The following is a 20525-nucleotide window of genomic DNA, read 5'->3' as shown; positions in this document are numbered from 1 at the left end:
GTAGTCTAACTAAAGTCTTCCCACTGAACCACTGTGCTATACCGACCCCTTTGTAGTCTACTCACACGCTACCCTAAAGTTCAAGCTAAAAGTCAGAGCGCTTTCAAAGTCAACACTTGCGGTTACAGATGACGACTAAAGAGGAATAAGAACGTGAGCTCCCGAAGCCTTCCTCTTTTCTCTCCCTCTCTTTCACCTTCAAAAGAGGCGCTAGCAGTGGCACTGCCAGACATCTGCAAGCATCAGTCAAGAATCTTCCTAACAAACGATCACTAATGGACCATTTTTTTTACAATACCAATATCTTTTTTCTCTGCCTCCAAAGAAGGAATCAACTTCATTTGGGGAAGCACTGAGGAAGATGTGAACCACATTTCAGCCCCCCAGGTTCTCATCGCTTTCCATGCATTTTCTCACGGAATGTACACCACCCCATATACACACCCCTATGCACACACAGTGGGGAATACGTCATTACTTCATCTAACAGTGGAGGAAGTCAAGATGAAGCAGGGTGCAGCCAAGAGGAGGGCCCCAAGAAGGGATTTGTAATGGGGTCCAGGACTCGGGGTGTCCAGGAAATATTAGAAAAATGTATATAGAATGTCCTCACCCCTACAGGCCTGAGCCAGGGAGATGGGAGTGGCTTCCACCCAAGATGGGACTGGGAAGCAACTCCCCCTGGTTACAGGGCCTGCGTGAGAGCTTGGAGATGATTGGCTCCAAGCCATGGGGCCACACCTGCCCAGACTTACTATGGCAGCCCAGTAAAGCTGGAAGAATACGGGGATGCTGGCAGGTGTAGCTGACTGTAGGAGGAGTCAGAAATGGGCTGCAAAGGAAGATGGGAACTGGGATTTAAACCTAGGCCCAGCAGCCATAGGAGAAGAGACCATGCGGCTCTGAAGGGAAGGAGTAGACCACCCAGCTCTGAAGTAAGAAGGAGTAGACCATGCGGCTCTGAAGGAAGGAGAACCACGAGGTTCTGAAGCAAGTAGATAGATAGAGGTCCATGTGGTTCTGAAGTGGGGAAAAGGACCACGCGGTTCTGAAGGAGAGTAGAGAGGACCACGAGGTTTTGGAGTGCTTCTTGCCACGCGGCTTAGGCAGCAGGAGAGACTTTGCCAGGAAGAAAGGGGAGAAAGGACTCCTGCTGCTGGGCCATGAGAAGGTGCCACACGGCTTTGGATTAACTGGAGATTGCAGCAGCCACACAGCGGATGGTGCCGGGAGCCTGAATCACGGACTTCTACTTCTTTTCCTGAGACATGGTACCCTGGACTGGGCACAGGGAGAGGGAAGGACTGTGCATCTGTGGGTATTCTCGAGGACTTTAGTATATTATTGAAGACATTAGGTCATTATTCTAAGTTTGTGTAGCTTTTGAATAAACAATTCCTTTCCTTTTCACCAGTCTCTGGCATTGAGAGATGTCTTTTCTCTGGCGGCGGGCATTGCGAACCTAGCAGGTGGGCGTGGGGGGAAGGAACCTCCAGAGACAGAAAGGCGGAATCCTTTCTGTAATAATTTATCGTGAACCACCCCCCCTCTTGCTCTGTAACAAAGACACAGAAAGGCCAGTTCATTTGCTGAAGGTCAGACAGTTGACATAAAGCAGGACTCACACTTTCTGACTACAAGACATTCCAACTTAACAACACTGCTTTCCAAGTTAACTATCATCACCGACCTATTGAATCTAAGGTCATAGGAGTCAAAAAGACGTGGGATGAATCCAGCTCAGCAACTCCTTACCTGTGTGCCTGGGGCAAGTGTCTTAAACTCTCCAAGACTCCAGGCCTTGTCTGTAACCCAGACAATAACAAGACTTCTCAAGGGTTCTGAGGATTAAGTGCGAGTGTCTATAAAAGCATTTAACGCAGAGTGTAGCACATAGGAAGTGCCTGAGACCTGGAAGCCGTGCTTGCCGTCATGTGCCTGCTACCTTGATAGCAGGAAGCTGGAACTGAACAAATGTCCTTCTTTATTATTTTTAAGAATTATTTTACCTTATCTCTTCCACATACTTACTTTTTCTTTGTGTTCTGTATTGCTTTGCTCAGCTTAATTGCCAGTTTCTGAAGTCCTTTGGCATAGTTACACTCCAAGTGTGCCCTGTTAGCAAAGGGATAGTTAGAATGTGCACCAGAAATCATGCAACTTCCCCCATCCCCACCCGCAGCACACACCCAGGAGAGAGCTCTGGCTGATAATACAATGCCTGCTGACAAAACAATGCCTACATAAAGAAGAGATGATTTGTTTGCTATAAAGTTCCTCTTATCCTTAGGCATTACCCCTAAGGCTATCCAAGAGGATCCTACAAAGGGAGAGAGTTCTATTTATTTGACCTTCTTGTACACTAGTGTTACAGGTTAAATTGTATCTCTCCCCAATCCCTGACAAGGACCAGAGGGCCTGAGAATGTGCCCTTATTTGGAAATGGGGGTCTTTGCAGGCGATCAGATTAAGCTGAGGTTGTCAGGGTGGATCCAAACCCAATATGGCTGTGTCCTTATAAACAGGAGGAATTTGAACATGGACACACACACACAGGAAAAATGCCATGTGAAGATGAAGGCAGAGATGGGGTGATGTGTCTACAAGCCAGGAATGCCAAAGATTGTCAGTGAACCGCCAGAAGTGGGAAGACAGCATCCATCGAACAGGTTCTCTCTCACAGACCTCAGATGGCATCCACCCGGCCAGCATGATGATCTCAGACTTCAGAGACAGAAGCACAGTAAATTTCTGTTGTTTAAGCTACCCAGTCTGTGACACCTTGTGACAGCAGCCCTAGCAAACTACTTTTACTAGTAGGAAACAGAAGATTTCCCTACTTATTATCCTGGGACATGAGTACTACCAGATTATCTCTAAGTTTTCATGGCTGGCAATAAAATGATAAATTATGATGGAGTTGGCCAAGCAGTAACTTTCTAATGGGAAGGTGCTAAGGTGGTCCATGCCAGACTTAGAAAATGAAGTTCTATTCCTTTCTATGCCGGACAAGACTCAGTGGGGAATCTGGACACGCCCTTCAAAAGACAAGTCCTTGGTTCTTAGGATAGATTGAATCAGTCTCATCTTAAACCAATTTTACCATGTTTTACTTATAGGCCCATCTGCAGATAAAAGGAAAACATATTCATTTTCTGGCTTTTCACGTAAGATCATAAAAGTATAGAAAAAATAAATATGTATTGTTTTCCTTCTTAATATGGACCAGACAGCTTTTTTTTTGCTTGCATATTTTTTAGTTCTTTAATCCTATATTTATTATAAAATACCTTTAGAATTATTTCTGGCTTCATTGCATTTCTGACACAATCCCAGAACTCTCCAGTAACTAACTTCAGACCTGCACTGCTTTCCCACGCTCACTAGACTCGGTGTTACAAACTGAACAGGGAAAGGCAGCTCTCTTTTATAAAATGGAATCCAGAGATCATGGACTATTGATCTATTGCTAAATGTCTATTTATTCTTCCTTGTTAGCTATTTTTTATTACTGTTTGAAAGAACAAAAACCATTGTAGGATGCATGTTAAGGCCAAGTTGTAAAAACATTCACTTGGTATCAGACCTTGCCCAAGTATGAGGAAAGGTTAAGGCAAATATTTTAAAATACTGAAGCTAGCAAATAAATATCTCATTGCTTTTTCAAAAACAGATTTCTCTGCTCTAAGAATACATTCCAATTGATGGAAAGGCAGAGAGAGTGCTGGTTAGCAGCAAGCCAGGAGAGGCCATCACAGCTGATGAACTCGAATGCTCTATAACCCAGCAGACCTCCACCATTCAGTGGGTGTCATTAGGCAACATAAAAGGCAGTAATTAGTCCTACATCAGGGGTTTTTTATGATAATTAAAATATAGTAATGACCCAAGCATAGGAGAAGCTCAAAGACTGGAACAATTGCTATTGACCTGCATTATCTGATCCCTCATTCCCTCTCTGATCTCCTCTCCCACAAGTTTCTCCCTTGCTCACTGTACTCTGCTGGTGGCCAAAAGCCATCCTGCCTCTGAGCCCTTGCAATTGCTGTGGCCTCTGCCCTGTACTCCTTCTGCTACGTAATCATACGGCATTCTCCTTCACGTAAACCCCAACAGGTCTTGTTCAAACACCACCACCTCAGAGGCTGCCCTATCTAAAAGAGCATCCTTGTTTATTTATGTCCTAGAACTTAGGTCACTATTTTAAATCACGTATTTTTCTGTGTACTTCTATGACCACTCCTTGAATGTAAGCTCCCTGAGGGTCTGGAATTTTTGTTCATTGTCACATAGATATTACAATGCTCGGCACATAACAGGTGCTTGGTGTGTGTGTAAATGAATGAATGAATGGACTTTCCATAAGGTCTTGGTTAGAATTTTTAACTGGTTTCTGCTACGAGTCTGTTCTGTCTTCATCACTTTCAAAAACTTAAAACTGCTGAAGTATTTAGGCATATTCCTACAAGTTTGAACTGTGCTCTGCCCCGATATCAGAGTGCACAGCTTTCTAGCACTTGGAATAGCTAGACAAATAAACCCTTTCCTAGTCTATTGCTGACCAGAGGGCTTTTTAGGACTTTCCTTCCAGCACTCTTTCTTGGAGGTAGCACAGAGCGCATTAAATATGAGGGAGCATTTGCAGAGCTCAGCTCTGAGTTGGGCACCAAACAAATTCCTAATATATATTAATTTTTCTAATGATCATTATTATGTACCCCAAAAGATCTCCCATCCAAGTACTAACCAGGCCTGACCCTGCTTAGCTTCTGAGATCAGACGAGATCGGGCGCATTCAGGGTGGTATGGCCGTAGACATGTACCCCAAAAGATCTCTAAGCATTCAGAACACCCCAGATATAGAGGTGGGGTGGGGTGGGGGAAGGAGCCCACATTTTGCACACCCATCAGCTCGAGAACAATTTGGAATGGCTTCTAACAGGAAAGGTCAGAGCTGTCAGCACAGCCTGTTCCTCGTAATTCAGTTTCACTTTTAGAATGACCTTGCAGCCTGTACAACATGTCCTAGAGGCTAAGCAGAAATAGCCAGAACAATACCCAGAAGGAAATGCTACTTGCCTTTAAATCACTAACTTAATCAGATCCACCTTGGGGAAAATGTGGGGTCTCGGTGGCAAGAGAGGGAAAGGGTCCTGCTCACTGAGAAGCTATTGCTCTCCTGTTTGGGGCCTGGCCATCTTCACTCCTGAGCTCCAGTGTCTCTGCTGGCTTTCCCTGGAGCGTTGGTAGGAGCCTAGCCAGCCGAATAGAGATACAATTACCACACAGCATTTCTTGCTTAGGAAGGGTTCTCTTCATGTACCAGTGTCTTAGAAGCCTTGCAGATTTGTGTATATACTTTACAGGTTGGGTATAGCTTAAAAATCCAAACAGTGCTCTTCTGACAAATGTGTCGTCTACGACCTGCCCATACAAAATGTACTGACACCCAACATTTATTGGGCACTTACAACATGCCAGGCAGCATTCTAAGTGTTTTAGGTATGTTTCCGCCTTTAAGCCGTGATAACTCCCACCAGGTAGGCACCTTACTCCACCCATTTCATGGAGAGGGATAGCAAGGCACAGACAGTCTAGTCAGTAACCTGCCACAGGTCACCCATAAAGACGTACGTGACAGAGCTGGGATTCAAACACGGCAGACTGGCTGGAGAACCTGCCTGCTTAGCCACTTCTCGTCTGAGACTGGGGGAGAGACTGGAGATGGAGAATCGGGGTGGAGGGGTGGGGGGGAGTCAAAAGTAAGTACTTTTAAAGACTGATGCTGCCTCTCATTTTGCCTTTAATTGCAGTGTTCCTGAATCACCATAGCTCCTGGTGGCTCAGCAGCCCAGCCAGAATCCACAGCAGCCTCAGTGCAGACTGGGTTTCCGGGGCTTCTTCCAGCATCACTCCTGCTATTTATTGTAAGATGTGTTCCCAAATGGGGGTAAGGAGGTGTTAAGAGTCTGGAAAATGGGAAAGGTGGGGTTTGAGATATCAACTGTCACCAACATAGCCCTCTGAGGCAGAACCGGGTTAGACACAGCTTCTGGTCTGTCCACCTTCGGTATGGGAAAAGACTTTAGAACAAGCATTCAGTCATCTCCTCCTGCATCTTGGATCCTAGTGGCCATTTCACAATCCTCAGCAGATGACTCCGCAAGTCAGAAGGAAATGAAATGAACCCGGGTCGGAGGATGAGTGTGGGTACGTGGAGAGTGGAACACTGCCGCCGGGCTTCCCTTCTGGTGAGTTGCCAGTAGATAAAAGGTTCCCAGGCCTCTGGCCCTGAATGGTCTTTATCTTCACAGAGGTTAATTGCTAAATTTCTCCCAGGAGAAAATTATTCTGATAAATTATGCTCCAACTGGCAAGCACAGAGAGAGCTGTCACTTTTATAACTCGGAATGTTTGTAAATTGAACAAACATGCCATGTGGCTCCTCTCTGCTTATGGTCTAATAAAACAGTATGTCTATACGAGGATTCTTGCCAAACAGAAATGAACTGACTCCGGTGCTTTCCGAAACAGAGGTGGCAATTGCAGCCCCCTCCACACCACACCCCTCCCCACAACTGCTCAGTCCCTTGCAGGGAACTGCCTTATTACGGTTACCAGCCTAAAAGTCGCCACATGCAGAGGCAGTCAAGAGAGGCAGAGTTAATCTCAAATTGAGACCTAGAATTTTCATTCCCTCATTAAAACAATCAGAAACATGCTGCTAAAACATTGTGCTTCCTGTCCTAGCCCTGTAGTATCTGATAGGAGTTGAGATTCTTTCTCCCAGCAGTTGTTTTAGTGCATGTGAAATTGACGTTGTATATATCCTTTGATGGGCTAGTCAACTGCAGAATATTCCAGTGAAGTTCAAAGATCCTAGACCAGAGAAATGGCCTGCACTGACTTTTAATCCATTTATGATCTGATTTCTTCTCAGCATGTGGAGACAGGTTAATAAATTTTCATTAGTAATAATGAAGATCAACCAATAAGTCAAGGACTAACATTTGTCTTAGAATTTAAAATAAATTATACTTTTGAAAGAAAGAAGGGATGGAACATACATGGTATCAGATTCCATATTTTAGGTAGAACACAAATTAAACTGTAAGAATATAAGCGACCATGAAATCAATTTTAGAATGTCCTGCTCTAATAACATTCAGATTTTAAAAAGTGGTAAAAAAATAAACACCCAAAACATAAACTGTAGTGGGTTCCTGTGTCTACAAGGAATTAAATTAAAAAGATACACACTATGTTCATTTCAGTGTTATTTACAATAGCCAGAATATGCAAGCAGCCCAAATCCTCATTAATACACAAGTGGATAAAAAAGTTGTGAGATACACACACACACATATAAACATATATTCACATTATTTTTTGTGTGGCCAGGAGATATTTAATGTGTGTGTGTGTGTGTGTCTTCTGGCAGTAAAAAAAAAAATATATATATATATACATACTATACATATTATGTATATATGTATATGTATATATTTATATATATCTCCCGGCCATAAAAAAAAGAATGAAATCTTACCATTGTGACAGCATGGATGGACCTATAAGGTATCAAGTTAATTGAAATGAGTCAGACAGAGAAAGACAAATATCACATGGTTGCACTTATATGGGGAATCTAACGAACAGAATAAACAAACAAAACAGAAACAGACTCACAGATACAGAGAACAGACTGATGATTGCTGGGGGAGGAGTTGAGAGATGGGTGAAAAAGGCGAAGGGATTAAAAACCACAGGTGTGTAGTTACAAACTGGTCTGAGACGTAGAGCACAGCACAGGGAATGCAGCCCATGATACTGCGATGTTACGTGTGGTGCCACATGGGGACGGGAAATACCGGGGGATCGTTCTGAAAAGTGTATGATTGACCACTGTGCTGTACACTAATGCCGACACTAATGTAAAATGATATTAAGTGTCAACTGTAATTGAAAAATAATATTAAAAAAATAAAATAGAACTGAGGCTCTCTCAAGCTTGAAAACAGCAGGGGACAGAGCCTTGCCTTCATTATGAATTAAGAAGGAATTTTTGTAATCTGAAAATCTTTGTTCAGAATATCATCCCCATCTCTGGCCTCCTAATTTCCATAAGCAACAGCTTCTGGTTGGGGCCTGGTATGCTGCCATTTTCCCCAAGCTTCATCAGTTCATCTTTTGAAAGGCAATCCCAAGCTCATTTTACAAACAAGCTACATAGCAATTTGAAAGGCATTCTTACATGGAAGCTCTGTTATGGAAGCCAGCAGCTGGAGTCTCCGGCTAGCCCACAACACCCACTTCATCATTACTGACTGCCGCTCTTCTGCTTCCTGAGAACAGTATAAAGGGTGAAATGGGAGGATGAGACCAGGAGGACTCCCTTCTTGGGGGTCCAGGCTGAGAGTCCCACTGAGTCACTGCTCACCTTTCGGCCAGGGAATGGATAGCTGTGGCAGCTCTAGAACTTCAGACCCCTGTATATGCTCATGCCTGCGCTGAACGAGCTCATAAAGGGGTTGGGGAAAGTGTTGTCATGGGGGAAGTCAGGGAAAATGGACAAGAAGGGTAGGTTTCAAAACTTTTTAGCTAGAAAACAAAGTTTTCTACAGAACCCACCATACTGTACAAATACTATGTGGGAGAAGAAGAAGGGAGTGAGCCCTGCCCATTTAACCCTCTCAGCCCCCAAGTGTCCCTTGAGGGTCCCCACGGACTAGTATGGTACCAAGTTGGAAAGCCACTGGGCTTGATGGCTCCTGATGTCCCTACCCACAGAGGACTCTAAAAGGACCTCTTGAGAGTGTTGGGACTCCCACAGCAGTGCCCCCAAGCTGTCTGTCCACTTAGAAGATGCCCTTTCATGGAGCCTAGGTTGCGCTGGGTAGAAATCAAAATGTATCATCTCATCCGTATCCCCAATCTGTAAATCGGGACTGAATGAGAGAGCTCATTTGAACTGCCTTGGGTTGTGAGACCTAAAGTAAAAAAGACTAGATATAAGACACGTCTAACACACTGGCTGATCTATATATATCGTGCTGGATAAATGGTCTCATCTGTGATTTTATTCTTGTTTTCCAGCTTTTGTTCAAAACAATATTCTCTATACTATGTAAGTATATTTCTGTGACACACTCATTTGTTGCTCTTCAGAAATAACCTAACTTGAACTTCTTAAGTTATGAGTGCCTGAAGGGTACAGAGTCACTCATACATTAATGCCTTTATTTGCTCAGTGAGCATCTATTGAATGCTTGCTCTGTGTCAGGCTCTGTACTACTTGCAAGAGGTAGAAGGACCCTCAAGGAACTCAGCCGCCAGTGGAGGAGACAGACAAGTGAATGGAGAGTAACAGTGTAGAGCGGTAAGAGCTGTATCAGAAGTAAGCACTAGCTCTACACATTTCTGAGGAGCACTTTTCTGAGACTGGGGACTGGAGTCAAGGAAGGCCCACTAGAAAGGGATGGCTAAATCTTTTTTATTTTTTAAAGATTTTATTTATTTATTTTTAGATAGAGGGAAAGGGAAGGAGAAAGAGAGGGAGGGAAACTTCAATGTGTGGTTGCCTCTCCTGCAAAACCCTACTGGGGACATGGCCCACAACCCAGGCATGTGCCCTAAGTGGGAATCGAACCAGTGATCCTTTGCTTCTCAGGCCAGCTCTCAATCCAATGAGCCACACCAGCCAGGGCAGGATGACTGAATCTTAATGCATTGACTGGAGCCTGGCAGTCAGTGCATTAAGGTGAATTAATTTCACTGAAGGTGAAAAAGTGTCTGCAAAGCAGAGGATATAGACTGCACAGTGCAAGGACCCAAGATAAGGGGTAGGATTGGGTGGGAGAGGTGGCAGGGACCCACTGGGGGGTGCCTGCAAGTGGTTCAATAAGATGGAGAGGAGCATGGGTTATGGGGAAATGGAGAGACAAGCTTCATATGAAGGAAGAATCCAGATTTCTTTTAGAAAATACTATGAGGCCTGAATTATATATTGAAGGTGGCAGGAGTCTTTAAAAGGTCTTAAACAGGGTCATGGCCACAGAGTGGAAGATGAATCAGAGAGAGAGCGATAAGGCCCCAGCCAGCTCCCTAGTTGGTTGGGCTAGAAAAAGAAGATGCTGTGAAGGAATGCAACTCTGGGCCAGGGTGCAAGACTCGAGGGCTGAGCGTGGTCTCCATCCCGGCCTTCACAGGGCCTCTCACACAGGTGCCTTCATGCAGTGTACACACTGCAGGGCTGGAAGGCAGCACCCCTAGACAGAAGAAAGAGTGCAGGGATGTTTGCCAGAACATGACAGAGGCAATGAAATGAAAAGAAAGCTCTAAGGTATAAGAGATGTTTAGAAGAAATGTGATGATTCGTGGGTGGCTCCCAGGTATTGGGCTTTATTGGGCGGGTAGTGGTCCTAGTAACCATGGTAAAAAAAAAAAAAAAAAAAGATCAGGAGCTCCAGCTTTGGGGAAAGGCTGATAGGCACTGTTTTGGATAGGCTGGCTTTGAGGCTTCATGGAACATCCAGGTGTAATTGTCCGATAGACTGTTGGACGTATGGTTTGAAGTACAGATAAGGCATATTGTCTACAGTAATATACCTGTGGGAGTCATCAATATGCAAAAGAAAGCTGAAGCTGTGGATCACCCAGGCTATGGGTGGAGCAGAAAAGGTCAGGACTTACTAGAGATTTTCTTTTAATTATTTATTCCTTTGTTGACAACATCTGCAATGAAGCATGGATGGAACAATAACCAACTACACTTTCTTCTTTTTTTTTTTGCTTTTCTCTTCTCTCTCTCTTTCTCCCTTCCTTCCTTCCCCTTCCTTCCTTCCTTCTTTCTTTCCCCTTCCTTCCTCCCTTCCTTCCTTCCTCCCTCCCTCCCTCCCTCCCTTCCTTCCTTTTTCTTCCTCTCTTTCTTTCCAGAGCAGGGGTACTTGCCATTTGAAAACCTAATCTTAAGCTTCCTTACAGAGGACCAACTGATTTTTCCCATCAAAGCCTGTTTAAACATTAGCTGTGAAGGGGCAGGAAACCAAACACTCATAGTTCCTGGGAATGTGTCTTTGTCTTTTAAAATCTGATCTGTAATTGTGTTAAAGTGAGCCTGATGATTCTGGCATGAGGCATCTTAGGAGCTGCTGTGTGTCTCTGGGTAAATCTGAGTCACTACTACAAAAAAGGAAACTGAAGCAACTAACTGGATAAAAGAAGCTAAGCATGACCATGAATGGCAGAATTTCCAGGAAAAAATGGTGTTTCAGTAACAACTACACTTTCCTATCACCACCAATTAGAAAAAATGCAAGACAGCAGCTGAGCTTGGAAATGAAACATTCTCTGAACTCACAGCCTGATTATGATGCTCTTCTGGTAGCCATGAGCTATTACAGAATTGTTCTGCAGAACCACATTCCAAGGATAATAAAGACCCTGTCTGAATAATGTGGTTGTAATAGAAAGTAAACCCTTAACAATCTTTCATGCATTTATTCATTCAAGCTACAAATATTTACTGAATGTATTTTATGCGGCAGGTATCCTTAATTTAAAGAAATCCGTGTCTTTCTTGATGCTGGCCACTGGATGTGCCCTTATGATTTTCTGTATCATAACCCTCAGTGGAAATGCCTACACGTTTTCCAAGAATACTGTTTTCTTTGCCTATGCTCCAAGTAACAGTTTCTTTTAAAGAGTATTGGTGTTTCAGGTATTTTTTTAATACAAGGAAAAGGTATCATTGATTTATATGTAATAAGTTCACTCATTTAAGAGAAAAAGAAGCCCAACATTCATGTCTGGACGGCTGGTGGGAAACAGCTTTTCATCATTTGTATGTCTAGGGAAATAACTACGGAAGTCACAGAATGGGGAGAGTAAAGGCAAGTGTAACATCAGTTGTGTTGTGACCATTCATCCTTTTGCTATGGTTATTATGTTGACTCAGTCCCAACTCACAGGAAAAGGTCATTTCAGAATTACTCCCCATGCCCTGGCTGGTGTGGCTCAGGGGGTTGGGAGCTGTCCTGCAAACCGAAAGGTCACTGGTTCCATTCCTCGTCAGGGAATGTGAGTGCGAGAGGCAACTGATTGATGTCTCCCTCTCTCCATCCCTTCTCCTCTCTCTAAAAATAAATAAACAAAATCTTTAAAAAAAAATCACTCCCAATGGGAAAGAAATGATCCATCCCTGGCAAGTGAAGTGGCCTCGGTCCTTCCCAGCTGACATGTAGGAATACCCTCTAAAATAACTATAATGTGCCTGATATTCTTAGATTAATTGAGCTGTGTCCCTCAGAAAACAGTTCTCCCCGAACACCGACTCTTAAGGTGGATGAACGTCCTTCAGGTTAACTACATGATCAGCCAGCTGAGTAAAGGGAGAAAAGCTTAAAGCCCAAGTGTAAAGAGACATTGCCAAGTGCACATTTATCTGGAATGAATATAAAGCCACTGAAAAATGACATTTTGGTTAAGGGGAAATGAGTTAGTTGTACAAGGTAAGTGTTACAAAATGTTTAGGAAGTTATCTATTGAATAAATGACCTAATATCAAGATACATTTTGGCCTGAGTGAAACACTAGATCTGTACAGGGAACTGGTCTGTGTGGCAGTGGTGAATGTAGCTCAGCCCTGGTTCAGAAAACCAACAGGTGCAAGGCATCACACAGGAGCCAGGTCCACAGATCGGCTTTCCCATGGGAAACCAGGCCTGCATTGTACCTAGGCTGCTTTGAGGCTTGCTTTTGCTAAAACTCCTTCTCCCTGAATTAAGGCGGCAAATGTTTAATGCATATCTTTGAAGTAATTTCCAAAAGTCTGTGCTAAACCTCCCAAGGACAGAGTGTAACCAGTTCAACCACTTTTTCCCTTGCATTTGCAACATTCTTTTCTTTGTTATCTGTAAAAAGTAATCACCTGAGGCAAACCTGTGCATAATGAATGAGGACCTTCCTTGATGTAATGCTACTAGAAAGCAATAAAAGTCTGTCCAGGCAAGGGTTGAGGAGGTCTCTCACTCAGAGAGTGGCCATGCCGTCCCTTTCTCCACAGGATTTCTGCAGTCTGTGTGGATTTGTTTGTCACATCCACAACACCACAGACCCCGCTGGTTGGAATCTGCATAAGAACCGCTTTTTGTATTTGTGTTATGCAGATTTTATCCTACATATGCACATAATCTTGCTAACCAGTAGTGGTTAGATTTTCAAATTCTAAATTCTGTTCCATAAGGAGGTAAAACTCTGAAGGTAGATATATTTAGCTACCCAAGTGTCTCTCTTTCATTGGAGCTTGTGTGCTTTTCTGGAATATGTGGGTGGAGGGTTTTGCACCTGAATAGATCTGGGATAGATAGGAGCCCTAGGAAGCAATCTCAATAGAGTCACAGGTAAGAAGGGGCGTTCTGACTCTGTACAGGAGGTGTATCGGTGGCAGGGTGCAGATGCAGAGGGACCTGGACATGGCAGTTTTGGAGCAGTGATTCCCCCCAATTTATTCAGTTCATTGCTGAGTCTATTTGCCAGGCATAATTTATCACCTGCCTTTGGTCTTCACAGCTCCCTATCAGGCTCTAATTTTGAACAGGGAGACACCAAATAATCAAGGTCCAGATGACTGCCCCAGACCACGTGCATGGCTAATAATGTGTAGATTCTTCCTGATCTGCAGGAGGGAGATGTTTCTCCCCAGGCCATGGGTTAAGTTTGCTTAATAGTTAACTGGTCTTATTTGAAATAATTTCCTTTGAGACTGATAACAATACTTTCTTATAAGAGAAATTCTCTTCTAGATTGTCCTCCCTGTTCCTGTCACAGAATCAAAGCAACTTGGCCATTAAGACAGAAATAACTTCTTATCTTAAATTTTTTTCTTTTTTGACTTTGCTTGCTGAACCTGGTTATTTTCTTTGTAAGAGTCTGTCTGAGCTCTCCTGTATCTTTCCTTGGTCCTGTTAAAGCTGATGTTCTCCTTTGTTCTTGACCCACTAGAGCAGGATGCAATCAGCCCACGTGTCTTGTTCTTACGGTACACATGCAATCATTTAAATTTGAAATGGGTTACCTTAAAAGGAACAAACAATCTAGTGTGAAGGTCTCTTTAAAGTTGTTTATCACAGAGCTGTCTAATGATAGAAAAATGGTCTACATCTTTATGGCCCAATTCAGTCCTTGCGTTCTCTAAATTTAGGAGAAATTTTTATAACTTCTTGACTGAGTTAAGTGTGCTCATTTCAGCACAGTGAAGAGTGTTACACATGATCACACCTAGTATTAAAAGATGATACTGAAATGGTGAACTTCCTTTCATCCATTAGATGGGTGGATGATTAGAATGACTTTTCTAATCACTTATGGGACATTTACTGAAGAAGTCCAAAGTCCAGGCTGTAAGAGCTCCACATACGAAGGTGAGGAAGATGCAGTCCTGCCCTCACAGGAGAGAAAGAGATGACAGCTAATAACTGCTGTCAGCGTGAGAAGCACAACCGTGGCAACAGGAGGAATGGTAGGCTCAGGAAGGGTGATCCTCAGGCTTAGGAATCAGAAGAGACTTGGTTGAACATTCCCAAGCAGAATTACTTCCTGCTGTTCCCTGATTTCTATGGCACCCAAGTGATAAATGTGCAACACAGAAGAGTCACTCTTCAAACCAATCTCTCAAGTACCAAAATATAACACTGAGTTCTGGAAAGGAGGACAGCTTGTAAGAACTCCTCCAATCACACCACTTGCTGCAACTAAAGAGGAAGAACTGCTTATTGCAGACACATTTTGTACCTTTGCTGAAGAATGGATGTGACTTGCTTGCAGAAATTCTCTCCATTTTGAGAAAAGTCTTTTAGGTTCTTGTACACTTGATTATACTGAAAAATACAAGATGCACAGGAAGATTACGGCCACTTCCAAAGGTAGAGAACCCCAGCAAACTCAGAGTGCTGCTGAAATGATGACTGACATTGTAAATGATTGTGTGGCTACGGAGCACACCTTTTCGGTGAATTCTTAAAATAAAAATTACATCTCTTCTGCCTGGATATGATGATCCTGAGAAGTTTTCAAAAAACTTGTCTATCTGTTTCTCCCCTACCCCAAATGCAAACAGTTCAGCAGAGGGGTACACTTGGAGTCTGACTTCCTGTTGACCTATGTTCCCGGGAAAGCAAAAAGTACATTTTGAAATACATTGAGTAATCATTTTGTATTTCTCCCACAAACTCCAAAATAATACTTCTAGGCCTCATGACAACCCCTGAACCATTAAAGTGAGATGTAATTTGTTAATAAAAATTTGTCCTAATCCCCTCTATACCTCATTTAACTGTAGCAATAAAAATATTACAAGTTGAATATTTTGATTGAACCAAACCTTTATAAATTTATTGAATATCTAAATTTAGCCTTCAGATACAATAATTCTGATTGAAAGTTTTTGTCATTTGATTTAGAATTCCACAATTTCATCCTGAAAATTATATTTGTAAAGGTAGACCTTGATGACAATGGATTTTAAGTGCCCAAATGGAGAGGGTAAATGGCGGCTGATTCTGATGCTTTCCTGACACAGAGTAGGTGAATTAGGAATGGAACAGTCTCAAACACACTTTCTCACAGTTGCCATCTGGGAAATGTGATAGTGGATTGCATTTTTCAAACTGCAATCTTACACAAATACACAAATTCTGTGTAGATTGGGTGTCATGCTGTGACTTGGCTCATGCAATGGGCAGCCTCTTCCAGCATTCAGATGTCTCCAGCATGTGGTGAGCACCGTGTTGAGAAGGGAAAAGGGAAGGAAACTCACATTTACTGACCACCTACTATGTGAGAGGCACATTCACATACATGAATCCTCTGGCCCATGGTAATCTTTCAGTTGACACAGTAGCACTTGGTGTATGGTGCTAGCAGAGTAGCAAACAGAAGACAGAGGGCCACAGGGGAGGGAGGGACCTAAAATTTAACACAAAAAGCCATGGCAGGATGTGGGAGGCACACAGCAGTAGCAAAGAGTTTTACTGGAACTGCCGGGGACACAGGACAGTGATCAGGGAGAAAAGCACTTTACTGTTGGCAGAGTAAAGCAGAGTTGGCACCACCACATGGCTGCAGGCACCAGGCAGGCATGTGAATGAGCAAGGAGCAGGGTGTGGACAGGGAGCTTGGAGAGGCAGCTGCCAGAGCACTGCTCTGGCCCAGGATGGCCAGATCTTCCAGTTGGTCCAAAAAAGCTAAAATAAGGACTGACACCTGCAATATGGTTTGAAAAAATTGTAGCAAATGATTCACAAATTTTAAAACTCTCTGCAGAGTATGCAAAACATCCCTGTGCTGAGGTCCAGATGTGGCCTCTCTTGTACACCAATGGTTCTCCTCTGAGAGTTCTGAGAGCGTAAAATCACTTTTCGGCAACCAACCTTCCCCACTGTTACCTCCATAAAAATAACTGGTCGTCTGGGAATGATATGATACGGAAAGGCTTCCTCTTTCCCTAACTTGTCCAATGGAAAAATTTCATTGAACACTTTAAAATTATTTAGCCTTTTTGCTGAATCCTCTGTTAACTGAACATTTTCACTAAATTCCCTTAAGCCCTTTATTTTCTTCACATAATTCCAAATAACATCCCAGAAAACGTACATAGGTATCAGGAGAAGAAAATAAATAAATGTTTAGCAGTGTACATGGCCCTGGAATAAGGTCATTTCTCAGCCTCTGTTGCCTTTCTGTGTAGCTCTGTGACTAAATATTTCCCAGGGAGGCATGCACAGAAGTTCTGTGTGGAGTTACAGTGAAGGTTGCTCCCTTTTTTCCCCTGACACCTGGACTTAGAAATGATGGCTGACGACTGAGGTGGCCTTGAGGACATTCACCATGTGCTAAGATCACAGAGCAGACAGAGAAAAAGAGTCTGGGTCCCTGATGGCCCTAAAGGCCACCACACAAGCCCTCAACTCTCTACTTCTGGGCTTATTTTATGTGTGAGAGAACAATGATAGGTTTTCTTTTTTTAAGCTACTCATTTTAGGTTCTTAAAATATGCAGCTGAACATATTACTAACTCATTCACAGTCTTTTAATTTTTTATTTTAAATTATGAAACATTTTTATATTTCATAAAATGACACAGAAAATAATAATGAGGCACATCATATACTTACTACCTAAGTTATAGAGATATTAACAATATGCTTCTGCTCTCTCCTTGGACAAGTGTTTTTTTTTTCCTTTTTATAATTTCTTGGTTATACTTGAGCATTTATTCTTCCTTATGAACATATCTAATTACAGATTTTTTAAAAAAGATTTTATTTATTTAGTTTTAGAGAGAGGGAAAGGGTGGGAGAAAGAGGGGTAGTGAAATATCAATGTGTGGTTACATCTAGTGCACCCCCTACTGGGGACATGGCCCACAACCCAGGCATGTGCTCTGACTGGGAATTGAACCACACTGATGCTTTGGTTCACAGGTCTGTGCTTAATCCACTGAGCTACACCAGCCAGGGCTAATTATAGATTTTTTTAAAAAAATCCTGGTTGTGATTCTAAATGCAGTTGCATTGCATATATATATATATACATATATATATAAAATTGACTCTTTTATGGCATTTAGACTTCCCATCCAAGGACATAGTAAGTCTTTTCATTTGTTCAAATCTTGTTTTATGTTCAATAAAATTGTATGATTTTTCTTTATAGGTCTTGTAGCTTCCTTATTTGATTTATTTAGAAATATCACACAGTATTAAGCTGTATATTGTTTATTAATGTACTATCTGCTTCATCTCCAGCAATGCAGAAACAAAGACCCAACAGAAACACCAGGGTGTCATGTGCAAGAGAGAAGGATTGGATGCATGTTCACAGAGTGGTTTTCTGCTAATATGCTCAGGTGGGGATGGGTTGGGAAAAGAGAAAGCAAAGAGATGGAGTGGAGGAATTTGGAGCACTGAAAATGGGAGCAAGGAATAGAACCTCCTATCAGAAGAACCAGGAAGCAAGGAAGGGGCTCAGAGATGAGCTGTCCTAGGGGATGGCCCCCACCACCCCACTATTACCAGGGGACAGTAGGCATGGCACAATCCTGCGGTGAGAATAGGGGACCTCAGACACCATGTGTGAAGATGGAGGCTTATATGGGAAACCTTGTCCCAACCAAAGTTATGAACAGAACCAGTTGGGAATATTTCTACTGCAGGGGCTGTTGCCTATCCCAAACTTAACAAGCCATCAAAACTCTCTAACACACATTTTTAAAATACTGTCTCCAGAGGTCTAGTTCTAGAAGGCCAGGCAGTCCTGAAAGTTTATAAACCAGTGATTTAGAACTCAACAGCCTTTGGAGGAAAGAAGGAGCCAGTGGCAAAGGTGAGAATTCCTGTCTTGCCCAAAGATATTCAAATGCAAATTCGTAAAGGAAGAGGCTGCTAAAATAAAGCATATCTTATGGTTTCAATTGACTCTGAAGCTGCCAGTTTTAGATTTTGGGAGATGATTTCCTGTTATTTAATAGACTAGTACCAAGACTTATGGTCAAGATGGAGGCATAGGCACACAAGGCTAGCATCCTCACACAACCACATCAAAATTACAACTAAACTCAAGAACAACCATCACTCAGAACCATCAGAAATCGGACTTCTGGCCAAGATGGAGATGTAGGTAGATACACTTTGCCTCCTCGCACAACCAAAAGGATAACAACAATTTTAAAAACAAAAAATAATCAGAACTGCCAGAAAATCAAACTGTATGGAAGTCTGACAACCAAGGAGTTAAAGAAGAAACATTTATCCAGACTTGTAGGAGAGTTGGAGAAGAGTGGCCGGGGTGGAGAGGACACCTGGCAAGGTGGCAGCTGGAGAACTGGGCAGTCCCACATTTGTGTGCAGTTAAACTAGGATAAACAATTGGGGAGCGAGACAGACTGTACAACCCAGAGTTCCAGCATGAGGAAATAAATCCTCAAAACCTCTGGCTATGAAAAGCTATGGGGATTGCAGTGGCAGCAGGAGAAACTCCTAGCCTTACAGGAGGGTTGACTGGAGAGACCCATAAGGTCCTAGAATGTACACAAGCCCACCTACCTGGGAATCAGCACCAGAAGGGGTCCAATTTGCTTGTGGGTAGTGGGGGAAGTGACTGAAAGCTCGCTGAGAGACAAGCAAGCAACATTGCTCTCTCTCGGACCCCTCCCCCACAGACAACACCACAACATAGTGAAGTGGGTTGCCCTGCCCTGGCGAATACCTAAGGTTCCACCCCTTACAATGTAATAGGCATGCCAAGTCTATATATATATATATATATGTATCCCAAATGAAAGAACAGATCAAAGCTCCCAAAATAGATCTAAGCCATAAAGAGATAGCCAAGCTATCAGATGCAGAGTTCAAAACACTGGTAATCAGTATGCTCACAGAAATGGTTGAGTATGGTCACAAAATAGAGGAAGAAGTGAAAGCTATGTGAAGTGAAACAAAGAAAAATATACAGGGAACCAACACTGAAGGGAAGTAAACCAGGACTCAAATCACCAGTTTAGACCAGAAAGAAGACATAAACATTCAACCAGGACACAACGAAAAAACAAGAATTCAAAAAAATGAGGATAGGCTTAGGAACCTTCAGAACAACTTTAAATCTTCCATCATCTGAATCATAGGGGTGCCAGAAGGAGAAGAGGAAGAGCAAGAAATTGAAAACTTACTTGAACAAATAATGAAGGAGAACTTCCCTAATCTGGCAAAGGAAATAGACTTCCAGGAAGTCCAGGAAGCTCAGAGAGTCCCAAAGAAGTTGGACCCAAGGAAGCACACACCAAGGCACACTGCAATTACATTACCCAAGATGAAAGATAAGGAGAGACTCGTAAAAGCAGCAAGAGGAAAGGAGATAGTTACCTACAAAAGAGTTCCCAAAAGGCTATCAGTTCATTTCTCAAAAGAAATTTTGCAGGCAAGAGGGGTCTAGAAAGTATTCAAAGTCATGAAAGGCAAGGACCTACACCCAAAAGTACTCTATCCAGCAAAGCTAACACTTAGAATGGAAGGGCATATAAAGTGTTTCCCAGATAAGGTCAAGTTAAAGGAGTTCATCATCACCAAGCCCTTAATATATGAAAAGTTAAAGGGACTTTTCTAAGAGAAAAAGAAGATCAAAAATACGAACAGTAAAATGATGAGAAACTCACAACTATCCACAACTGAACCTAAACAAACAAAAACAAAAACTAACTAAGCAAACAACTAGAACAGGGACAGATGAACTGAAATAGAGATCACATGGAGGGTTATAAGTGGGGAGAGGGTGCGGGAAAGACTGGGGGAAAAGGTATAGGGAAAAAGAAGCATAAATGATAGGTACAGAATAGACAGGGGGAGGTTAAGAATAGTATGGAAAATGGAGAAGCCAAAAAATGTGTATGTATGACCCATAGACATGAACTAAGGTGAGGGAATGATGGTGGGAGAGGAGGTAAAGGGCAGAGGGGAATAAAGGGGAGAAAACAA

The 20525-nt window shown here is 42.7% G+C and overlaps 1 protein-coding gene across 6 annotated transcripts in view; it reads right to left on the bottom strand.

Moving 5' to 3' along the window:
- NOSTRIN (nitric oxide synthase trafficking) overlaps positions 1–20525 on the bottom strand; it is a 60394-nt gene that overhangs the window by 32935 nt on the left and 6934 nt on the right. For all 6 annotated transcript variants that reach the window (XM_024579894.3, XM_024579895.3, XM_045187448.2 and 3 more), the window contains exons 2-3: positions 14791–14876; positions 2032–2115 (exon numbers count right to left, since the gene is read on the bottom strand). In XM_024579894.3, the coding sequence (XP_024435662.3) occupies positions 2032–2115; positions 14791–14876 (170 nt within the window). The remainder of the gene's footprint in view (positions 1–2031; positions 2116–14790; positions 14877–20525) is intronic.

This window comes from Desmodus rotundus, chromosome 2, assembly GCF_022682495.2.
Source record: "Desmodus rotundus isolate HL8 chromosome 2, HLdesRot8A.1, whole genome shotgun sequence".
Taxonomy (NCBI): Eukaryota; Metazoa; Chordata; class Mammalia; order Chiroptera; family Phyllostomidae; genus Desmodus; species Desmodus rotundus.
Note: the sequence above shows the minus strand (reverse complement) of the source record. Positions and strands in the feature narration are given on the sequence as shown.